Source organism: Bactrocera oleae, chromosome 4, assembly GCF_042242935.1.
Source record: "Bactrocera oleae isolate idBacOlea1 chromosome 4, idBacOlea1, whole genome shotgun sequence".
Classification (NCBI taxonomy): Eukaryota; Metazoa; Arthropoda; class Insecta; order Diptera; family Tephritidae; genus Bactrocera; species Bactrocera oleae.
The window spans coordinates 6972248-6997370 of record NC_091538.1 but is presented as its reverse complement, the minus strand read 5'-3'; the positions used below and the strand labels follow the sequence as shown (position 1 = coordinate 6997370).

Sequence of the window (25123 nt, the reverse complement as noted above, 5' to 3'; positions counted from 1 at the left end):
GCCAAATGGTCAGACATGTGTTCATTTAGAAACCCAGATTTTCTGAGTCTGATAACTTCGCTGCCATATACCTTCCAGCAATATCTATGGGCACTATATGCAAAATGGCATTAAGTGTCATAGTTGGAGTGGACCTTCGTGCACCACACATGCTGATGAACGCCGCTCGGTGAACGCTATCGAGTTTTCTTGCAAGTGTGTGTTTTTCTAGGGCTCTCCATCACTCGAAGACAAAACAGCACAAACTTTTGCGGATTATTCCAATATACCATAATGCAAAAATCGACGAATTTATGTTTTCGTGGTGATTAAGATCGAGATGACACTATTAAGCTAGAAAATGTGCACAAGGCATACAACAACAACAACGAATCGCATTATTATTTCTGTGATTGTACAATGTCCGTCGTCACTGGTTCATTGTCAATGTCAAAGTTCAAGACGATTGTGCAGGAGGATAATACAATACACGACAATAACAACAAGAACAGCTAACAGCGCTAATTGCACTCTCCCGCCTGCTGCAAAACGCACATGTATTTGAACAGTTTGATGAACCTGCTACTTGACACTGCGCGCGACCGCAATCGGCTGCATTCTGGTGGAAAAGTTAAACTGTTTATTCGGAGTAAAGTTTATTCATTAAAGTAAATCCGAAACTAATTTGCTGTACAAACTTGAATAGGTTGAATGAGTTGGACGAATTACAGGAATGTGCTAATTGCGAGTTTATACAATTCACTGTTAATTAATAAAGTGTATGAGTAGGGCAAAGCTCGAGGGCGTCATTGGTTTTAGCTAATTGAGTTGCGTTATTTAATATAACCGCATTTATTAGGTGATTTTCGCAGTACCAAAGGGCGATAAATTAATTACTTGTAGAAAAGACATATATATTTATATATATGGATGGCAGCAATTTTTGAGTACTGTGCTCTTTTATTGTCTGCTCAGATATGTATGATATAGCCTAGTCTAGCTTTTTAAAAAATTTTTTTGGGTGACAGTTTACACAATTATATGTATATGATATAGGTATAACAATGGTTACCGTAACCTAACCTTTACCGATGTGTTTAAATTATTGTATAGTTTGAGTTAGCATTTTTTGGACACTTCGTCTGATTCTAATAGTTATTATGTGCCTACATTTTCGCAAAATAACGGTGAATATAGCCCAAAATACATTTCACTCTACGTATATAAATCACATGTGTATAACGGTATTTAATACTGTTCAATATTGTATTAAATTTTGTTTGATGTCGAATAAAATTTCTTATTGAAAAAGCATAAATATAGCTTAAAACAAGAAACACCGTTAACCTCCACCGAAACTATAAAACCTTTTACAAATACAAATGTTTCCTTACAAGAAGTTTGTATGGCAGCTATATACTATAGTGGTCCGATATGAAATTCTTTTTCCGAAATTATACCGTTGCCTTAGACAATAATTCTTGCTAAAAAGTGTTTCGTAAAAATATCCCAACAAATAAAAAAATGTTCCGTACAATAACTTGCTTTTGATCGTTCAGTTGGTATGACAGCTATATAGTTTTGTAGCGGGTGGCTGAATAATGGCTTAGCCGACGCACAATAAATAAAATTCGGAGAAATTGTATTTTTTTTTTATAAAATAAAACGTGAATTTACTTTATACTAGATATAAAAAGAACACATTAGTTTTAGCAAAAATAATACCCGACCGTCACGCAGCCGCAGCAATCACCGACAAGTCTCACATCCTCGGAAGTTGAAATAAAAAAGGGTAGAGCTTTACGCCGTTGTCTTACATTCCACCTCAACAATGCTCCCCATACACACATTGTGGAATGTAGAAAGTGTGGGACGCGTTACGTGACTATATGCTACAGTGGCACAATTTGAAATTCTTTTTCAAAAATTGTATCGTTGCCTTAAACTGGATGGCATGGATTCCATATTTTGTGAAGATATCTAGTCAAATAAAAAAGTTTTCCATACAGATACTTGATTTTGATGGTTCAGTTTGTATGACAGCTATATACTATTTTGACCCGATCTTAACAATTCTTGCGGAAATTGTACCGTTGCTTTAGACAATAATTCATGCCAGATTTTGTAAAGATATCTCGCCAAATAAAAAGTTTTCCATACAAGCTCTTGATTCTGATAGTTCAGTTTGTATGACAGCTATATGCTTTAGTAGTCCGATGTCGGCAGTTCCGACGAATGAGATGCTTCTTAGGGAGAAAACACGTGTAAAAATTTCACGATCATATTTTAACATTAATATTACCGTTGCATAAATAATTATACAACACAAGACACTTCTTCCTTGCCATTAACTAATCTTCCTCCTCTCGTCTACCTGCTAAATTTGGCAAGATTAATTATTATATTGTCCGTATTCCGTTTGTATGTTTGTACAAAAGTTTTTGTCACATTTAGTCTTTAGACATTTCTGAGAAATTACCAAACATTTGTATATATTATCCAGTTGGGGTTATGATAATAACAAAAGGACACGGCTAATTAAGATGAAGTTAAGTCATTGTACGTGTGTGACGGCGGCAATATAAATGTCAGGTAGGCAAAAACAAATAGTTACAAGTGTTGACCTGCGAGCGTATGCACACATGTACATATATACAGGTGTACATAATTACATATTAGACAAGGTAAGAACTCAAAGCAAAGGATGCTTGAATTTATTTTACTAACAAGTGATTGACGTTTTTGCAAGAAAATGCTCATAAATGACAAAATGTGACTCTTTTGTGGAATTACATATGTGTTGTTTTATTATGAGATATTTGGTTATGCTACGTTGTGTTATGCCAATACACGAGTATATAGTATTTATTGCTTGCCTATTTGCAATGCATATTAATAAATACAGATATATGTAATATATGTAAGTTCTTATCAAGATAGCTACACATATGGTCTGTATGTATGTATACATCAACTAATAAATCCTACTATATCGTTGCGTAACATACATACATATGTTTATGTGTACATTTGTATAGCTTATGCAATGTTAAATAATACTCAAATTCCTGCTCTCATATCCGCACGCATTTCCATATCCTCTGCTTATACAAATGTTGTAATTAAAATTGTGCTTTATACCTTGCAGACTTTTGCCACACAGACATATACACACATCTATATGTAAGTAATATTAACACAATATTAATACCGAAAATGGTTTTACTCATAGAAGCTCTAGTTGCACTAGTCACGAACTTATTCACCTGATCGCTTTCTCACATCGATATTCACACATACTAATATATATATATATATATATAATATATTATAACATATTTTGTATGTGTATATGTATAAAGAACTGCTGCAACTTGTAGTAATCTCAAAATTTGTTAGATTATTTATTGCGCAACGTGTGTTGGCAATAATAAATATCATACCACTTCAATGTGCATTTGACCCACTTAAGTAAAGTCTTATAGATTTACAAAATAAAAAGTCTCGTCTAGAGTGCGGATAAAAATAATAATCTTTACTTATATTATAAAGAGAAAATATTTGATTGTTTCTTTGAATTGAAGAGGTCTCGAAATAAAAAAAAAATGCTTTCACCGTTGAGAAGCTACATTCTCTCCGGTGAACACAGACTATTTTATATTAAAAAAAAAAAAAATTCCAAAAAATATTAATGGACAAAGTGGCGTTGTTTGTAATAAAGTTGAATGTTACCGAAAAGTTGGGTTAATATTGGTCTGCGGAAAATCGATTTTTGATAAGATCAAAAAACTGATAAGTCATTGGAGAACTATTGTACTATTTGGTAGTGATTGGATCATATGTCTCCGAGTAGTCACTCAATCAAATTTGAATAGCTAAACTAGGTGTGCCCCTTAGAAATTTTTAAAGGAGCGCCAGTATTCTTTAGACGCCAAAAAACTAACTATAAGCCCACAAATTTCGCTGAAATTCCTCGTTTATAAAAGTCAACAACGAAATTTAAAAACATCTTACGCAGCTATCTGACGATTAAATCACGATGAAAATAGAAAAGAGTAAGGAGCGGTGAAGGAGCGTTTAGAGGCGCACATGACCATTATAAATACATCGGACCTAGCGTTTGAAACCGGTTTTCGAATAACATCAAAATTCGGTAGGAAATGAAAAATCTCCGAAAAATGCGGCCACGAAAAATTTCTTATTCCTAAAAATAGATCAAAGAATTTGTGTAAAGTTTTGATAAGTTATTTGTTTATGAGTTGAGCAGTCTTCACTGAAAGTTCTTATTTAAGGCTTGCAAGAAGCCTTATTATTCGTAAAATTATCGTACTACCACGTAGAGCATACCAACTTCAAATGGCACTTGATTATATCTAAAAAAAATTTTTTTTTTTTGGAACTAATCGCTTTCTTATGCAACTAGGTGTGGAAGCCATATCGCTACTTGCAGTTTCGAATTCAAATTGCAGGTTTTCTACCAAGTTTCTGCAAGAATTTTTTCTACTGTGTTGGTTACATATAACCTGTTTACTCTTCACAGATATACCTTGTTGTTATTTTTTTATTACTAGACAATTTTGGTATATTTTCGCTAGACGGATCAAATGAAGGTACACAGACACGTATAATAATCCAGAGCAGCCAACATAAAATTGACGTCGAAATACAAAAGCAGTATAAAACCTTTGCCTGAAAGAATTTGTCAAAACTTCAACACATAAAAGGACTTTTTATGACTCGCTATTTTGGAACGATTTGATATCGAATAACACAACAAAATGAGTGTGCAATAAAAAGGCAGGAGTAAAATTTTAAACAACTATTGTCGTGCGCATAGCATTAACAACGCAGCGGATGGAAGCCCTTAAAAATTAAGCAAAAATTTGCAAATCAGCGTCTATTAGGGTTCGCTGACGATAAGCGGCGAGAAGTATGGGAAATGGCAGCGAACTGAAGCGTAATAGGAGTAGCTGGTAATAAGAGTAACTGATTTGTCAAAAAAAAAACACTATGAGTGTGAACAACTTGTTTTGTTGTTGTGTGAAGAGACAAAAGGAATGCCTAAAAGTGTTGTATCTACATAGGTATATGTGTGTGTCTACATATAATATTTACATAGTATAAAGCAAGCTTCTGAATTGTTATTTATTACTCCCGGAATTTTTAGTAGTTAATGATCGAGGTATGGCGCAATATTTTAATTTTTGACAAAATGGCAGCTTCCTGAAAATAGTCGGGTTTAGGCTTATTTTAAACCAATGTGCGTCAACTGCAATTTTTGATAGTTGCAGTATTTGTATATTCAAACATATATATATGTATATACAATGTCAGTCCATAAACTTAACCAGAATACAGATTGAAATGACAGTAGTAGCAGTGGTAGCGGTTAGACTTGAAACCGTTTGGCAGTTTAGGCAGTACTTTGGGATAGCATCGCCATTTGAGCGAACTAATTGCTAACAAACTCCGTGTTAGTGTCCGCAGAAGTAGAGAGTGTTGAACATGTCACTTTATATATCTGAGCTTCAAATCAAAACGTCAGAGAGTCTCAATATTTCAGCACCTCAACAATGCTAAGCTATTTTGAACACCTTGCTTCCTGTACAAAGCAAATACACATTTCAATGTAGTTTTTAAATATTTGTTTATAGTAATATATATTTATATATTTTTTTTCAAATCGTTGAAATTATGCACTTACATTAGTCTGTATGTATATATATTCAATCACATAATTACACATCTAAATATTTATAACTCACCAGCGCATTTGCTTTGCCGGTACGATCGTCGACCCACAGCAACACCAAATCAGCATTGGCCATGCGGGGATACTTCCGCGCAAAACCGAGTCCAATGAAGCCGCGTGTATTGACAGTGGCACGAAAGTGTATCTCCTTCGAGGTGGTGCCTTTCAGCCACCACTCCAGCCAGTACAGGCCATTGGCATCCATCATTTCAATGCGACGCCAATTGGTGTGATGCATGCCAAACGACACATTGCTGGTAGCAGTACCAGTGGTGGCAATGCTGCTCGTACTGCTGCCGTCGCTGCTGCTCGCGGCAGTGGTATTTGCTGCGGCAACGCCATGCTGCTGATGTCGGTGATGCCGCTGATGCGCGTGTGTATACTCAGACAATGCGGTGGCCACTTGCAGTGCTGCTAGATACATTGTCAACGTGATGATAATTATGTAAAGGCTACAGTTCGTGCCGACAACGAAGGCAGTTGCCTTGCGCAACTGTTGTCCTTGGAGACTGTGGGCCATTTCGGACTAGTTGTTGTATAAAAATGATGTAATAATGTTATTTTGTGGAATTTTTTTTAAATTGATAACTGTATTTTTGCGCTCAATATCACTTTATAATGGTTTTGGGTATAATTTTAGTGGACTTTAGGTTAGTATGTGGATATTTTTGACACTAGGCAGCGCATTAGACATTTATAAGTAAGTTTGGAGAATTTTTTAAATCATTTATAAATATACTTTTTATATGCGTATGCAATATTTTAACATAATTTCACCAGAGCATCGCCATTTAATATGCAAAAACAGGCCTTTAGTTTATTCTGAGCAGATTTTTAAATAAATGCACGCTCATATTTTCTTATTACACTTATTATTTTTTTTCGTCGGCTTCAAATAGCTGAAGCTCGTATTTCTGTTATAGCGTAGGTTATTTTTAGCAGCAAATCCAATTTCATTTCAAGCAGCTGCCGTGCCAACATATGTATGTATAGGTGTAAATATGTAAATATTTTCGTTTATATGCACTTTTAAACACACACACACACATATATAAAATTAATATTTTTGAAGTAACCGAAAAATAGCAGCTGCCGCTATTATCGGTACTCCCCTCCAAGAACCCCCTAATTTTCTTATTGCAATACCTTTACTTGCGTTTGTATTATTGAGATATGTGCTTATACATACATATATATTTATGCATACATATGTATGTACTTCCGTACTCGTTTGCCTCGACTCCACGCGCACAATATACAAATATAGTATGTATGTGTGTGTGACCTTTTAAAGCGAATTTAACAGCCGCGGCGAAGGGCTAAATGAGCGCACGAGTTCACTAGGCTTATTTGTTGTTGTTGTTGCACTAACTGCTGCAGACGTTTGTCGCTTCGCTTAAGGATGCGGTGGAAGGTACACTACTTTCGCATATACGCATGTATGTGTGCATAGAAATATATTTTTCGCACAAGCAAGAATAATTTTTAATTACTAAATTATTTAATTAATATTTTTATTTGCATATTTTTTACATTCTTCAAGGTTTTTCTAATAGCACACTCTCTATCACAAAGTAATCAATAATTTCATATAGCACTTAAAACACAATATTCCTTTGCAAATAATTAGGAATGTAGTTACATTAAGTCGCATTCATCCGTGCCACATTACGCGTAGTTCTTTACGGCACGCATATCCCTTTACAACTGCGGCTGCGCGCATTTGCCAGAACATGTTCAACTTCAGCGCGCCAGCTAACCCAGCCATCCATAGCCAATGCTTGTGGCTTCCTTTGTTCCCTTCTGCCTATAGCATAGGCGTACAGGCACACAGCCGGCAGCAATAAAAACTACCACAAGTCGATGTATACATACACACACATGCAAACATATGTATATGAGCATCTGGCTGGCAGCAAGCCAGTCTAACGACTCAGCATTGTGCGATGAATAAGCCGGTGAGTGAGTTAGTGAGTCAGTGCACCGGTTGGTCATTCATGCAGGCAATTCACACTCAGCATAAGCAAAAAGTCGATACACGCTGCTTGTGCTAAAAATATTTCTTTGTTATGCTTTTGTTTTTTATATTTATCAAGTAACCCAGTTGACTTTTTCACCAATGTTTGCAGAAATAATTATAAATATTGAGTGAAATAATTTTTTAATAATTTCTTCTTGTTCGATAAACTTTTTGGGAGAGTTCTAGCTATGCGGGTATAATGGAAAAAAGTTTTTATTTAAAAAAAAAAAAAAATTCGACAGAATATATCTTTAGACCCAATAGTGAATCTGTGATTCAAAGTTGTAATTCAATCAGAGACTTTGAGCTATATAAAAGGTTGGAAGAGAAGTATCGTCTTTTTCAAGCTGACCAACAACAAAGGAATAATTATTTTTGATAACTCTTTTCTCTCGCTCTCACTCTCTTCTACTCTATTTTCTATTTACTTGACATATTTTAACATAAGTATCCCCAAAATCAATTTAACTGTTCTACACAGCATACGTTTTGAATGACTCCATGTATGGTATCGTAATTTCTCGTTTTGGTGGTACTATTACTACTAGTGTAGGGTTCGACTCGCCATTACTCTTCTCGCTATCTTTGCGCGTTCCTCTCTTGCCAAAAATATTACATGTGAAAGTACAATAGTAAAAAAAATCATTGAGTTGATTTTATACAACAGGGTTTGCGGATACATCATGGAAGTGTTATAACCAAATTTTTTTTTTGGTAAATTATTCTCACAAATTAAAACTTGAGGCTAAAAATCCATTATAATTGCATCCAGGCGCAGCGTTGCAACGCAATTGCTCTCTTTTTTGTTTAAAGATTTTGTATAGTTTGTTCGATACGCTACTCTGCAATGCTTGGCGAATCGAAGATAGCTAATAAAGCAGGCAAATCATGCAAAATGTTAACGGGGTTTTAGTCAATAACATTGAAATTGCTGGCGCTCATTCGGTTGTCGCAGTTATTCGTGAGTAAGTCGCTTGGTGAGCGTATATCCAAGTGATTGAGTGAGCAAGTGAGTGTGACGCCGATTGTACAGGTATGCAACACAAATATATATACATATATGTAAATGTATATATGGTCAATATTACCCTATGTGCTTACCTTCACACAAACACACACACTTACACATGCATACTTAGATGTATATTTGTGTGAAATTTGGCGGTGCCTGGTGCCTGAGCTGCATTTATTTATTTATTTTTGAAATTCATTGCATGTTCGCATTACATTGTGCCTATACCACGAGTTCTTAACAATTTTTTTTGCTGCTTCGTTATTGTTCTTATGTTGTTGCTGTTTAATTTGACGTTGCGCCTGCGCTTGCCGCATACAAAACGCGTTCTGCGAGATATTTTCACGTGTGCTAATGCCGCGGCGCGTCGTGCGGCTCAGTGAACAGCACAGTAGGCATGTTGTTGTTGTTACGGTGTTTTGTGACTCTGGCTTAATTTAAGTGGCAGAATTGTTGGATTTTGTTGTTGGTGTTGCGTGTTTAATATTCGCTGCATTTAATATGTGATTCGATTTATTCTAACTTCTTCTACCTAGAGATCGCACGAAGGTAGGTCGCGTGTTGTTGTTTTGTACTTCGTTCTCCCCTTAGCGTATACAATTTTATAGTTTAATTGAGGAGGGCTGGTATTTTTTTATATTATTTCTTTTTTCCTTTTATTGTTTAGTACCCGCTGTTGCTTTTTGCATCTGCCTTTGTTGTTTGAGCACAGTTTGTTGTAGGTCGCATCGATCCTGTTATAAAGCGTACTTCGTTTAATGCTCTTTATATCCTTTTATTTGGTTTTGTCGTGTTGTTCTGTTTGTAGTTTTGTAGTTTGAGTATCAAAGTATCCACAAGCGCTGCAAAATATTTTCTATCTTCTCTCTCTCCTATTGGTGTACATACTGTTTGTACATATATGGTATATACTTCGTCCTTTTGACATACCCTTGTATTGTGTTTGGTTTCGCATTGTATATAGAAAATTGAGCAGTTGTACGCTTTGTATACGGCAAGGCCTATATGCTCTCATTATCGATTGTCTTCGATTCGTCACTCCTCTGTTCACTACGTTTGAGTTTCACTCACTTGCCAAAAAATTGGGTGCAAAGAAACAATAACAAATTTACGGTATATTCCTTTCTAAAGTTCTATGAACTTTTTTCTACTACATTTCTATTTAATGATACCAGTTGTTTTTTCGATTCACCACTCTCTAAGCACTAGTGCAATCTTTGCATTACCGTGAATATATTTTATATGAGAGCGAATTGTTATAGATTGTTGCCAAAACCTTGTTCACGCTGTCTTTCGTACGCCCAAAAATACTGAGGGCGTTAATTAAAGCGCTCTCTTAAGATAACGCTCAGCTAAAGAAAAAATTCAAACGAAATTTTTGTGTTAGGTAAGATACTTGAAAATTGAAAATGAAGGAATGTTAGGAGTACCAATTTGGACTTCTAAGAAGATACAGCCCCCTATATATCTAATATAAATACATTCGAACTTCCGGTTGACTTTATACCAGTGTATACTCTTGCCTAAAATTGATGAATTCAGTTCAATCTGTGAGGTTTCTTAATAAAATTCAGAAAGCCTCTATTTCTGATAAAGATATATACCAAATATATGATATAAGAAAATTTCTAAGATTTACATGAGAATTTAAAACTTCCGGTTGGCTTTATACCGTATTGACCAATATATGTCAATATTATATCTAGATATCTAAAAAAATTAAGTATAATACTGGATATACTACAATTTAATGCTGAACATGTGCGATTCCGATCCGCGAATCGCGCTGCCTCTATATACATACTACATACATACAATGATTTTCAGTAGGCCAGAGTGAAATTAGGATTTCCCATAATTTTTTAATATAAACTTGAAGCTATTTCCCCGGCTTTGATTCTTGCAAGTAGCGAGAGTATAAAATGTTTGGTTACACCGGAACTTAGCCCTTCCTTATTTGTTATATTCTCATTTATTTTTATTCTACAACTGTTTAACTTTTAAAAACAATTATAATAAATACAAATTTTAGCTGTCTCAGCCCACTGTTAGTAAACTGCAAAATTGTATTTAAATATTTTAACTTTTGAAAAATAATTTCAATTCTCTTTTACAATTTTCCATGTTTACGAAGATTATTTTTCAAAAATGCTTTAGTTTTGAACAAATGTTAAGATTTGTTATGCCCCGTTAGTAATTCATTCTCTCAAAAACTACATTAGATGCAGCAGCCAAATATATGTACACATGTATGTATATATGCAAACTTGTATACGCTTATATAATCTAAGTGATTTCCTCGGAATCTATGCATCAAAAGCGCCAATGCATATTAAGTGCTTGCACAAAGTCATTAGAAAGCGACATTGACGCACACACGCATACACACGCACATACATAACAGGACAATGGTGCTGACTGTAGCCTACTAACCAAAAGAAAGTCTATGACATACTTGATAAATCAGACAGTTGCCTGTAAATTAGATAATTCCACATAAGCTACATGCATACATACATACACACACAACTGTATATACAGCGCTGACAGCCACTTCGCGCTAGCAGTAGCAACACTGCCGCGCCAGGCACTAAACTACTGTTGCGTATGTGCGCTAGCAAGTAACAGCTGCAGCCAGGCTTATGCACTTAGTTACATACCTACAGCTAACTACTCATAAATACTTGGATGCGCGCTCCAAAAGGGTCACCAGTCGCTAACACATCCCCTACCATGTCCTTTTGTTTACGCTCTGCCCGCTGCTTATATACAAGTATGTATTTGCCGTCGATACAATCGATTTCGCTCACTGGCCTAACCGTTCTCCTGCGCTATGCCGCTGATTGGCGTGCCCAACAGGCAACATCTGCTCCACAGCCGTTGGCTTTCACGTGCGCCAAGCCGAAGACATTGCACACCGCACTGACCCAGCTGCCTGCTATGTGTACTGTCGTGCACGAGTATATGACTCACATTGTTATTGTTGTTAAAGCTGTTGTTGTAATTAAGCCTGCCTCACGAACATTCCGCATTCAACGTCCGTTGTTGGATAGGCGTGTGTCGATAGAACAGCCATCGCCATAAATCGTTTTAACTTCGTAGCCTCAAAGTGAGCTGCGTGTGATCCGAGTGTGTCGTAAGCGGCTGTAGGAGCAGCAGTGGCCTGGAAATTATTGCTCTGAAAATAAACTGTTTTGCCAAGGCATTCTTCCAATCGACGACAAAAACTACTTACTCGACTTGTTGCAACACTCATGCATGAGTCGCTATCCACTTCGACTTGCCGTCTACTCGAGTTGGTTATCCTTTGTCAGGGCTTCTTTTATACGCTTTATAAGTAACGTCTGCATTCCTGCATTGACCTTACAATCATTCCAATTGTTCGATGCTTCTGCTGCTGACTGTTCTTATTCTTCCTTTTATTTCTGCTTCTAAACATCAATGACGGCATATGCCGGTAAGTGTATATAGTATCAAAGGTACATATATATGTACACTTATATATATAGAGAAGTGTGTGATAACTTAGGTAGATATATTTTATTCCAACTTGTTCTTTTTTTTTGCTGCATTGTTGTTGCAAGCTTGCTTCCATTTAATTTTGCGCGATAACAATTCTGTTGCAATTTAATGTTCCCATTGCATGTTTCTTCATTTCACTATTCTCGTTGTTACTGTTTTTAGCGGCAATCAGCATGTGTTATGTTAGGTCGTTTTACAGTTTGTACCTTGCGTTTTAGTACGTTGTCTTGCAAACTTCTCATCGAATATAACCGCAAATAGTTGACAATGAATAAGGCAAAAATTAAAGGTTGGCGTTGGTTAATGTGTTTTTGTTGTATTAGATTGTCTGTTGACCCTGTCAGAATTTTTATACCCTCAACAGAATATGTTAAGCTGGTGATATATAATATAATGGATTTAGCCATATCCGTCAGTCATGCACAATATATAATATATGCGCATTAGTTCTGCAGCTTTTGAGATATCGATCTGAAATTTTGTACACGTCTTTTTCCTGTCTGCTTATTTATCGGAATTGCTGATATCAGATCACTATAGCATATAGCTGCCAAACAAATCAAATCAAAAGCAACTTCTTGTATGAAAAACTTTGACCAATATATCTTCACGAAATTTTGCATAGATTACTGTCCAAGGCAACTTTTCAATCTCCGAAGAAATGGTTTAAAGCGGATCCCTATAGCATACAGCTGTCATACAAACTGACCCATCAGATTCAAGATAGATGTTATGTATACCCTTTTATGCTATAAGAAATGTACCTGTGAAGGTTATTATAGCTCCAATGCAGTCCAAGTTTGCATTCTATCTTTGTCTTGTTTTCATTCCTTACGGGGAACATTTTGACGGTGAAAAAAGGAATGCGCTAGTATTATGTTCCCTTATCAAGTATTGACATATTTCCGCTAAAAACTTGGACGATTCTTCTATCAAAATATAGCGAAATGGCGAATGAATGTGGAATAGTATATCTTACGACTTTTCCAAAAACAACATTATCAAGAGAATGAACCACCACGTGTTCGAAATCCCAATTTTTAGTAGCTGCTTACGTAATGTCGTTTAGATGATTATGTGCGGGGTTGCGATCCCCAAATGCAGTTTTTACCAGAGTCGCTGAGATGAGAAATGCGTTCATAAAAAATAATAAAAATTTCTAGCAAAATTTCTATTCTCCTCAAACTGCTTTAAGACCTAAACTGAACGCAACAAAAAATCGTGCAGTAAATTGCGAAATTATTTGTAATAATTTAGAGGACATTATACAAAATTAGCATTGGACTGGTACATAGAGTTTCGGACTATAACGAATACAATTAGCTATGGCGTTCTAGTATTCTGACTACTTTCTGATATTGCGTATGGAAGTTAACTCTATAAAAATCATCATTTGGTATTCCTGAAAAATGAAACCGGCTGGATTACCGCTTTAATACTACTAAAAGAGTTCTCAAAAACAACAAAAGAATTTTGGCATGTATTGAAACTCTCCATTTTGTGAAGATCATACGTGAGCGAATCGCTCATAAATACTAATCTAGAAATATTTGGAATTAAATAAATATAATTAATCATAATATAGAAATATTTGGAAAGATGTGGATTTTAAATATGTGAGTGTTTTGAAATCAGTATAATTATCTCCTTGTTAAATAAGCACAACTTAGCTCGTATATTAATGTAAGTAAACCAAATTGGATAAACAGTGATAAATAGAATATAATATTAGAGCAAAGCTAGAAATTTGAGCATAGCTTGATTAAAGAAATATGGCAACCCTGATAATTGAAGAACATTTTTGAGTTGTTTTATGCATTTTTATAATTATTCGATAACCTTTCTACAGAATGTCTTTGCAGTACAGGCATAGATAGCTTCAAATAATATACATGTATACCATACACAAACCGCATATTGAAATACACAAGTTCATCGCGCTCTTTATCAACTCACCTTGTATGTTGTTTAAAACTTTGACGTTTACAAGTTCGTAGCGAATAACATTCTCTTCTTTCAATTTGCATAAAAGAAGATTTTTATTGTTATTTCTAGCATAATTATATATCGAAGGAATTGTCGTACAAATCTCATTTCACAAGTGAAAGCTCATCCTTGCGGCGCTTAAAAGTATGCTATTAATTACATATATATATGTTTGACAATAGACGCGAAAATGTAGCTGTGTGTTTAGCACACACATGCATGCGCATATTTATTTCTATGACATTTAGGCTGCTGGCATCAACCGCATTATTACACTCATTATTTTGCTGGCTGCAATTAGATAAGGACTTCTGTTGAATTGCCAGTAATTAATTGGCGAGAAACTCGAGCAATTGCACACAAGCATGGAATCAACATGAAGCCAAACAAAACATACCCGCAGTGTGGTGTGTCACGTGTCATTGCCACGAATGGCATTTTTTCGTTGGCATAGCTGCAGCCATATAAGCGTTTCGGTTGAGTGAAAGGAGTTAAGTCAAAGAAGCTGGCGAGAAGAATTTCAAAATGTATTATATTGTACATATGAACAAATTATTTTCTGTCCTTGTTTTTATTTATTTCTTCCAATAATTTATAGTTTATTTTATTCTTGGCTTAGCTAGACTATTTCCTATTGAAATTCATTACTCCATCAACTCTAGCCCCTTGTCTTTAACATATTTTAATGAGAGAAAAAGAACATTTAATCGAGGTGGTCAAGTTTAGAAGTCATCGACAGCGCAACGTTGATAAAAATAAGGCTTCCAAGTAAGGTTTAAATACCTTAAGTGCCGCTCGAACTAATGTGACAGCCTAAAGAAGACGAGTTTTGGAAATTAAAAACAAAACTCAACTATATCAATTGCGTTAAAACTTGAAGGGTATATTTATACATATTATAATTTGTTATTATTATTATATAAATTAAATATTTCTTGCGTTACACGCGATTTCCGACGTCACTATAAAAAAGTCCTCGACAGCTGCTATAATTCTGGCCTTCTTAATGGATGAAACCTAAAAAAATATCCACAAAACTGTTACCCATAATAGTTGGTCGCTTTTATCCTACCTGATAGGTTATTATAAATAGAACTTGCATACAAAATTTGATAGCGATCGAATCGATCATTTATTTCCCAGTAATCACTCTGACATATTTTAATCGTGTAGTTTAGAGAAAACGTGTTTAAAGATACTTCCAAAACTTTGAGATATCGATTTAAATTTTAGTATATTACCGATATACTAAACCTATCGACTTATAAAAAATTTGATTTTTTTAAATTTAACACAAGGTGTAATCTGTCTTTCGGAAAAACGGCTTCTAAGGGTTCTAAGAAGCACTAGCATTAATTACTACCCAAATAGTGCAAATAATGTTCAGCTCATTGACAAAACAATGTCTTTCGTTAAAGTATAATTTAAGCTTTTATTTATTATATATATTTTTTTTCAATTACATTCTCAAATTGATTGTTATTGCTGAATATTTCTTCCTAACAAAATCTGTGCACCGATTTCAAAAACAACTAAAGCCTGCGCTTCCAACCAAATGAAATTTTTATTTAATTTTTTTTCTCTTCTAGGTAGCAAAAACACACCGCTTAGTTCGAACCATGTGCCACACATATACCTATTTGTAATAGAATAGTATGAAAAAATCCATACCTAAAGGCAAAGAATATGTTTTAGTTACAACGAAACTCAACGCATATCAAATTACCGGAAGAGTTCCCAATAAAAACCTTCCTCCTTTTTTTGCTGGCATTAGCGGGAAGGGCAATCAACGGTAAATATTCGTCAGCAATCCAGTTAAAAATCATAAAGTTTTATAGGCACATTCCACGCCCAACACGCTTCAATGATGGGGATCAAAAGAGAAGTAAAGAGTCGTCGACAAAGTGACGAAGCGCAAGTGGTGTACTGTTGGTCTTTGTAGCTGTTGTACAAATGTCAGAAGGCATAAAAATGTCAACAAAGCGTAGGATTTGCGCCATTCCATTTTAGTGTCGTGACTACTCGTAGCTTGTAGTTGGCAGTTTGTTAGCTGTAAGCAAAATAGTATACACAACACAAAAGCTAAACACATGTACTTACGTAGACACAGATGTATCGATTACAGTTTTACATTAAAACCCATTTTAGCGCTAAAGCGCCTAAAAGCAAGCTACGTGCTCAGGTTCGTGTGTTTATTTTTTGGTGAATCAGTTTAATTCTTTCAAGCACGAAATATAATATTTACATTTTATAGTGATTGCAGTGTTGTCATTTAGTGTTAAATTGTTACATTTTGCCGTAATTCCCAAATTATGCTAATCGTGTAGTGGTTTTTATGTTATTAGGGGATTAATTGTGTGGTAAATGATGATGTGTTTGTAAAAAATATTTAATTTTGATAACTAATGAGACATTTAAATAAAGAGTTTAAAAAACTGACATTTAAAAGTATGCATATAATTGCAGGCAACATATTATTTGTATGTATTATAAAATGTTGCCTACTTTTAGGGACTTAGGGATTATAAATCAAGGAAAAACGTTAACGTGGTGCACTGAAGTTATAATATTCTTCACCAGCAATGACGGGAAGATAGTTTGTCAAATAAAAAAGTTTTCCATACAAGATCTTGATTTATAGGTCAATTTGTATGGCAGTTAAATGCTATAGTGGCCTGATATCGGCTATACCGAAAAATAAGCAACTTATTGTGAATAAAATGACGTGTGCAAAATTTCGGACTTATAGGAGTATAAACAATACTCCTAGAAAATGTACTACTGCATACTTTTGCCATTTCATTATAATTTTTTGATTGTTTTACTTACTAGTATCACCAACTCATTATATCAGCTATACAATATAATACTGGTTACCAAATAATATTGCATACATTTAGCATGATAAAGAAATGCAAATACAAAATTTCACACATTTTTAAAACGTTGTTTTATTTTAATTTTTCATGAAGAACAATTAGGTTTTATAATGCGTACATAAGTACGTCAAATATTTGTTTTTTATAAAAAATTTCTAAGTAAAAGTAGGATTTTGCTATTTATATAATATATATATTATATTTTTAGCAACAACAGAAAGGTCCTTTGTATTACTTAATAATATTATATAGGGAAAATTTATTATTTAAAGCTCTACTGTCTTGTCAGCGCAAATAATATTACTTACAAGCCACAATTCCAAGCCGTTTCTGAATTAAAATCTGAGAAGTGATATTAAATATTGTTTATTTATTTTTCAACAGATTTTTAAAATTTATGTATTACATATTTCATTTACACATACATAAATGTATTAACAATGGTGCCAGCACAATAATACTAAAGTAGTTGCTCTTACATACAATTACAGTGAAACCGTGATAAAACGAAACTTTAAATAAATAAAAATATAATTTTCTGCATTAGTATTATTTCTTAGTTATTGCATGTTGTTGTTTTGTTAGAAAACGTTTTCTATTCAATATCCAAATTTCAATCGAATATTTCTTACAAAACATTTCAAAAAATTAGAGCTACATTGTCAAATGATGTCAATGGAAAAAATTAAAAATCAAGTAAAATGTAGGTGAAATTAATAAATTTTCTACGTCTGTCAGTATGAATAATTAAATTGACAACTATAATAAAAATCAAATCAAATTAAATCATATCAAATCAAATCATGTTGATGTTGGAGATCATGTGTGACTCGAAGAATATTTAATTCTTCAATTTTACTGTGTATCCTTAAAATATGTATCATTATACTCTCAACATTTTAAAACAATCGATGTAGTAGTTTCTTTTTATAATGCCCCAAAAATCGCCTTTATATTAAGCTGTCACACTAGGTGTGTCGCTGAAAAAAACTCGAAACAAGAAAAGAAGCCCCTTACTCTTGAACTCGAAATATGCAGATATCTTTTTAATCTCAATTTAAATTGCACAAAAAGTAATTCAGTAAGCAATTATTTGATTATTACCTCTTTTTTAAGAAAATTAACGTCAAGTTATTCTGTAGGGTTTGTTATATCGACGTTTCACTGCAAAACTACTTAAATACATGTATTATATATTTTTAACAAAAACTTATTATATGTTTTTACACACTAAATATTTCAAAAAGTCTAAAAACTATGATTAGCAAAGCGACAACATTCAAAATAACATACTTCACAATGACGTTTACAAAAATACAGTGGTTCTTATATATCTATACTACATACAAATGGAACTTATATTATATATAGAATTTCCTTTACATTTTTATGCGTAAAATACAACAAAAATAACCCTTACTTGTAGGTGTAATTATAATAAGCAATATATAAATATATATACATTAGGTTGGGTAAAAAAAACGATTTTTCTATTCGCTTGGTACTCTGAAAAATTGGTTGATAGGCGCCTCTAAGAAAGTATCCAAGTATTAGCTCTAATATTTAATTTTATTTATTTTTTTGTTTAAAAGATATTAAACAGTTAGGTTTACGAAAAAATCCTAAGAGACCATTTTCAGAGCATGCAGTTTCCTACAAAATTTATGAAACGAGATATTTTTGCAAGTCGTTGGAAGCGAGATATGAATATTTTCTTCCGATAAGAAGTGAAACATAGATAACTGTAAGGCGGAGGATCTTGCCGTTTCAATTAAGAGCTCATATTTGGAGAGACACTCATAGAGGTGTCTACCAGCCAATTTTTTAGAATACCAAAGAAAAAAATATATAACTTTTTTTATTATATTTAATAGTTAATAATAATAATAAATAATATAAGAAATATAATTATTATTATTTATACATAAATACATAAAAAAAGCAGTGGTGGAAAGTTAAAAGTTCTATGCTAGCAAATACATACACATATAGTGTATGACCAAAAATATTTCTTTACTATATATATAATTTATGTAATATATAATAATAATTAAAATATAAAATATGTAATAACATATATATGTATATCATATAATATATGGTATATGTAATTGTATATGAGCAAAAAATAAATAAAATAAATAAATGTTAAGCCTTCACATAATGAAACTTTATTTACTTATATTAAGCCATTATATAATTGTTAAAAGTACATTACTTATATAACTATGGTATACCATAAAGTCAATCAATTTTATTAAAAATCCTTTAAGCGCTAATTTTAATTTAACATTTAATTTGATCGTTGTTGCCAAGAAATGTACGATTTTTTTTCGTAACTGTACCTATATGTACATATTTAACTATATACAAATTGCATAAAAGAAAATTTAAAACTTGTTGCCTGCATTTTCCGTTTTTAAATTCGTTGCCTCACTTTTTACCGCTGCAAGCTCGACAATATTTTTTTTACATATTCTTGTTGTTGCTTTGGCTATTCAAATTTGTGCACAGCCAACAACTTGAAAGTGTATATGCCGTTTTTGATTTTGCTGTGTCGTTGCTTGTTGCTGCTGTTGTGGTTGTTCCAACACTTGCTGTTGTTTTGCATTTTTTGCTTTTGTGCGCAATTCCTTTTTCAACGCAGTTAAATCGCGCATCTCGATACTTGAACTTTTCGTCCGCGTTGACTTTGTCAGCGTTGCATCACTTGTTTTTGTTAATGTTGCTGCTGCCGCTGCGGCTGCTGTTGTGTTTGCTGTTGCAAATTTTTTATCAATATGCGTTGGAATGCACGCTGTTGCTGTAGTTGTATCTCACATAAATGACAACTGACGTTGATATTGTTGTTGCTGTTGCAACGTTTGTTGGTGTGGTTGTTGATGGGATGGGTAGTGTGATGTGTGTTCGCAAAATTCACTAGCTAAAGCAACGTCGGAGACATCAGTGAGTGGTCCCCCATTTTGACTTCCATTAGCCATTATAGTGGTCTCTTGCAATCGACTATGGTGTTGTATATCAATGCATGTGTTTATGGTGGGCGTTGGAAATAAAGAAGTGTAAAAATATTTATTTTTTTAATGCATACACGCTTGAAATGTAGCCTACTTTTAGGCGGTCAAAAATGTTCAATATTCGGATATGGTTATGAGTAATTTATACAATATACTAGGAGTCATAGAACTTATCGAATAATTATTATATGGAAATGGATTTTTGCCGACTTTTTTGAAGAAGTATAAATTATAATTTACTTTATTAAGTTATAATGATTATATAAGTGATTTCCAATAATTACAGGCAGAATATTCAAGTTTTAGATAAAGGAACCTGGCAAGAAACTTATAAATTCTGAAGTAAAAAGTTTCGTTAGAGTTAAAGTACTCAATAACAAAAATGTTTAAAAGCTTATATACAAGTATATGTACATTGGGGTGAACAAAAAAAAAAAATGTTTATTTCTAAAATAATTTTTCAATAAAAGAATGGTGTTTGAGCATTTTCCCTCAAAGGTAACACCTAGTAAGCAGTCCCCTTTTCCGGCAAAATACTTTATTACTATTTTCAAGAGATTTTCTGTAAAATAGTTAGCTTCCAACAAGCACTCAACTAATCCAATTCTCTATTGATAATGGTCAAATATAACGAATGTACAGAAAATAGTCAACTTCAGGTTATTCAAATAGCTTTCACATATACATATCCACACATTTTACATTTACATATAGTATATCAGCACTCACCTTCGTACGGTACTGTGATGATGGCATGTGGAGCGTCGCGTCGACGAGTAATAGCGCTTCGATGCGGTGCTAGTGAGCGATGCGTCGCGATGCATGCAGAGGGTATCGTTGTGTGGGTGTCGTTTTTTGAGGCGTACGCCAGACCCTTGACAAAACAAGTATCTAAAAGAGTGAAATGTGCAAAAGAGCAGCGAAAAAATAATCATACAATAAAATAAAGAAACGCAAGTGAAAACAAAAAAGTGAATAAATTTTCCGGGTGCAAGCAACAAATCACGTATTCAAGTGTGTAAACTGTGGCAGTGTACCATATGTGAACATACATACATATGTGCTGGCAGTGCGCCTAGCTCTAGGCTATGCATTTGTAGTTGTGACATAGTGAGATATATGAGTGCACATAATAGGTCTGTATCTTAACTGCTAGTAGCTGCTAGCTAGCAGGGAGAAGAAAATTGACAGTTACTCTCACAAAGAGCGACATAACGAAACGGAAAACAGAAACTAGCAAGTAAATATCAAAATATTGTTTTTTACAATAACTTCATATCAACACTTGAAAATCGATCAATAGAATTTTTATTTTCACAATTTAAAACAATTAAGATAAACAAAATCAAAGAAAATGCAACAAGTGTCACTTGTATATACATGTGGTTTAACAGCTGTTTCTTCATATGGCAGTAGCTATTTTCTGCTAGTAGAAATTTCATTAGCAGAAACCAGCAACTCTCTCAGCTTTTTACGCTCTCAACTTGTGCTCTCTTCTGCTAATTTCTGTTGATTTTTTGTGTTAAGAAACGCTATACCAGCAGAAATTTTGCTAGCTAGCGATAGTTAGCAGTTAAGATACAGACCTAATATTAACAGTTTCAGCAAAAAAGAGCGTAAGTCATATATATTTTTTTATAAAAAAATGTGTACATTAAAATAGCTGTAGTGTTATAAGTTGAACTTTAAAAATATAATATATTTTACTATGTAAAATAAATTCATGACAATTGGATAATATGCTACTAGCCTTTATATTTACTTGCCCGACGAAAATTTTAGTCATGTTAATTTTAATTATTTATATTCTTCTATATAATACCTGAGCAATTATTTTTACAGAATTTCAACTCTTGGGGGACATATTTGTATATTTAAATATATCCTTGCGAATTATCTAAATAAATCCAAGAAAAAATTTTAATTTTGGTTGCACCGAAGCTATTATACCCTTCACAACTGCCTTTCTTATAGCATAAAGATTAGCATATTTTGGGTGGGATTTTTATGTTGATTTTGATCGGTCATCTAGTATGGCAGCTATTTTTTAAATTAGTTCGATCTTAACAATATGTTCGGAAATTGTAGCGTTACCTGGGAGTATACACGGTGTTAAATTTCGTAACGGTAACTTGTCAAATAAAAAGTCTGTACATACAAGACGAACATGACTATATCGGCACAGCTCGTTATGCTGATCATTTATACACAATATATACCTAATAGGGTATCCGACGTTTCCTTCCGGGTATTAAAAACTTTGTGATAAACGTAATACACTTTGTTCAGGGTATAAAAGCCGTATTCGGTATTTACACTGATTCCTGAATGTAGTACGAACTTATTTTATGGCTGTGGTGAACATTCTATATGTACATACTTTTTTATCTCACTTCTTAATATTTAGAAAAAAGGTGTATAATTAGGCTTTCTAGAGTTAATTATATTCGATTAAATATTTTAAATCTATAAATAAGTATGAAAAGTATTTTAAACTTTGGATTGTATTTAAATTATTTATTTTTCAATATCATTTCAAGTGATAGGCAATGAGATTTGCCTATCCATTCTGAATGAGTAGCTTAGCTTATTCTTCCGGCATGAGTATTGAGGATCAAATTCATTGCTTGAGATTGGTTAAGTTAGATAAAGAACTAATAGTACCATATAAAATCCTGGCTTATAGTTTTGAAGGATTTGCTGAAATAAAAAGATTGGTACTGAAAAAATTCCCTACAGAAAACTAATTGTGCCTACTCTAACGGTAAATAACGGATTTATAATGTCAAAAAAATAGTTAGTGAATCGTATGATGGTGACATGTACGAATGTGTGCACGGGACAGCTACCAAAAGTGCTGTAAAAAGAAAGAAAAAAAATGGTAAAAATACACACTTGAGACTTAAGCAGCCAATTTTACGTAACGCGATTTGATTTCTCGTCGATAATAATAGCTTTCCAAAATCAAAATGCAAGTGTGTTGCTCAATACATAAGTGCGTAGTACGCATCTAAAGGCTAGAGCAGATGACCATGCAGAGCAATCAAACTATGCTTCCTATTCACTGTGTGAGTTTTTAAGAAAATCGTTTTTTTATTAGTTTTTGCTCAGTTTTTTATCCTATGTGCGTATACTCAAAATCAGCTTTCGCTCAATTTATTTTCAATATTTCTTTTTTTTGTTGTTGTTGTTTTTTGTTTAGGTGCGTGTGTGCTTCGTTTTAGCGCATAACTTTGATTTATATTAGATTTATATTAGATTTGCGTTATTTGCTTTTAAACTCATATGCTTTGCAACTTCCTTACCCTGTTCGGGCAGGAGGTGCCTGTATGTCATGCGTCAGCATTGTAGTGAATAAACAAATACCTATTGAAATGTTTGCGGAAGGCGCCGCTAACAAAATACAAAGCCACCGGATTGGCGCAGCTGTTGGCAAAGGATAAGCAGAAGCCAACGATGCGTAAAACATGCCAGAAAGAGTTGTAGTCGTCCTGTGCGGTGGGCCTACAAATCACGTCGAATAAATAAAAAGGAAATTAAAGTAAAAGAATGTTGTTAGTAGTATGTATTGCTTGGTTATTAATATGGTAGATAAACATTTTTACACAAATATATAATGTATAATATATATAACGATTATATAAGTATTTTATGTACAAAAGATTTCCTTTAGATTAACCGTGCTGGCACAAGTATTTGATATACTGATATTATGGCCTAGATTATGGTACAGCGGTGGTCGATAGTTTGACATATTATTTAGTCGATTACAAAAATATATTTAATTTAGTAAATTTATATATATATATTGTCTGAGTATGATAAGCACGCGGTTACACCCAAGTAATAATAGCTTTCAATAATACAAAAGACTCCCTAGAGGAATTTGGTTTTGATCGGTCAATTTGTATGACAGCTTTATGCAATTGCATCATCCTCTTCGGCAATAACTCATGACAAATCTTGAATTTACACTTTAGAGTTGTATAAAATTAGTATCAAAACCTTATTATTTCCATTATTATCTGCTAAATATATTTAAGAAGGTCACGTGAAAGTTTCAAGTCAATCGGTGCAGCCGTTTCAGAGATATACAATTTTGAGAGCCGATTACACCAAGCTAAACAATTCTTACAAATAGGCTCATACCTCCGAAACTATTTGCCGAATAAAATTAAATTTTTCGGTGAATATTTTCAAGTGTATGTACATTCGATGGATAAGCAATAAAAATTCAAAGTTTTGAAATTCTCTAAAGCCCCTCAAGGAAATCTCATGAAAAATGACCACAATAACTTGAAGCTCGAAAAGGATCTGCAAGTAGCTATTTGCAACAAATGACTTTAATACTTGTAGCTTATTTTTTGCTTTCATGGTTGGCTTTTAGTAGCAATGATGATAATAGTTTGCCGTATACTGTCAACTTTTTTTCTCAGATATCAATATTTCAAAAATGAAGACAGTATTTCGTTACATATATAAATTAAATTTTTTTTTTCAATTTAATTTTTTTATATATAATATTTTTAAAAATCCGACTTCGGCATCTGTCATATAAACTTGATATAAAAATGTTATACGTTATTGAAATAAGAAAAAAAACGTGTTTGATGACCATATTTTTACTTTTTCAGTCAGATAAATACTAAATAGTTATTAACAATTTTGACAATAACCTCAATTTCAAAATTCGAACGCAATTATTTCCATTTTGGAGAACCAACTGCTAGAAAGTGAGAAATTCCTTTTTTCTTTGACTCAATCTCCCGAAAAAAATTGATTTGGTCCAATACTCAGACAAATATTGTACAGTGTAATTTTCAAGCGTTTTTGTAAAAAAAATTATTAAAAATATAATAATAAATAATTTTTTTCTATTTACCAACAATATTTTTTAACTGATCCTAGTGTTGACCATTTTATTTTTAATTTTTAGCGTTAAAATTCAAGTAATATATT

General features: G+C 33.3%; 2 protein-coding genes across 3 annotated transcripts in view; both read right to left on the bottom strand.

The window, feature by feature from the left end:
- LOC106626743 (MOXD1 homolog 1) overlaps positions 1–7472 on the bottom strand; it is a 29567-nt gene extending 22095 nt beyond the window's left edge. The window contains exon 1 of the mRNA XM_036374820.2: positions 5745–7472. Coding sequence (XP_036230713.2) covers positions 5745–6251 — 507 coding nt within the window. The 5' untranslated portion in view covers positions 6252–7472. The remainder of the gene's footprint in view (positions 1–5744) is intronic.
- Positions 7473–17503: 10031 nt separating this feature from the next.
- Positions 17504–25123, bottom strand: part of CCHa1-R (CCHamide-1 receptor) — an 84086-nt gene continuing 76466 nt past the window's right edge. Inside the window, exons 8-10 of one of the 2 annotated variants that reach the window (XM_036374819.2) lie at positions 23531–23668; positions 20894–21055; positions 17504–20153 (exon numbers count right to left, since the gene is read on the bottom strand). In XM_036374819.2, the coding sequence (XP_036230712.2) occupies positions 19967–20153; positions 20894–21055; positions 23531–23668 (487 nt within the window). In that variant the 3' untranslated portion in view covers positions 17504–19966. Of the gene's footprint in view, positions 20154–20893; positions 21056–23469; positions 23669–25123 lie in introns of those variants that run through there. The other variant, XM_070108304.1, reaches the window with a different exon arrangement.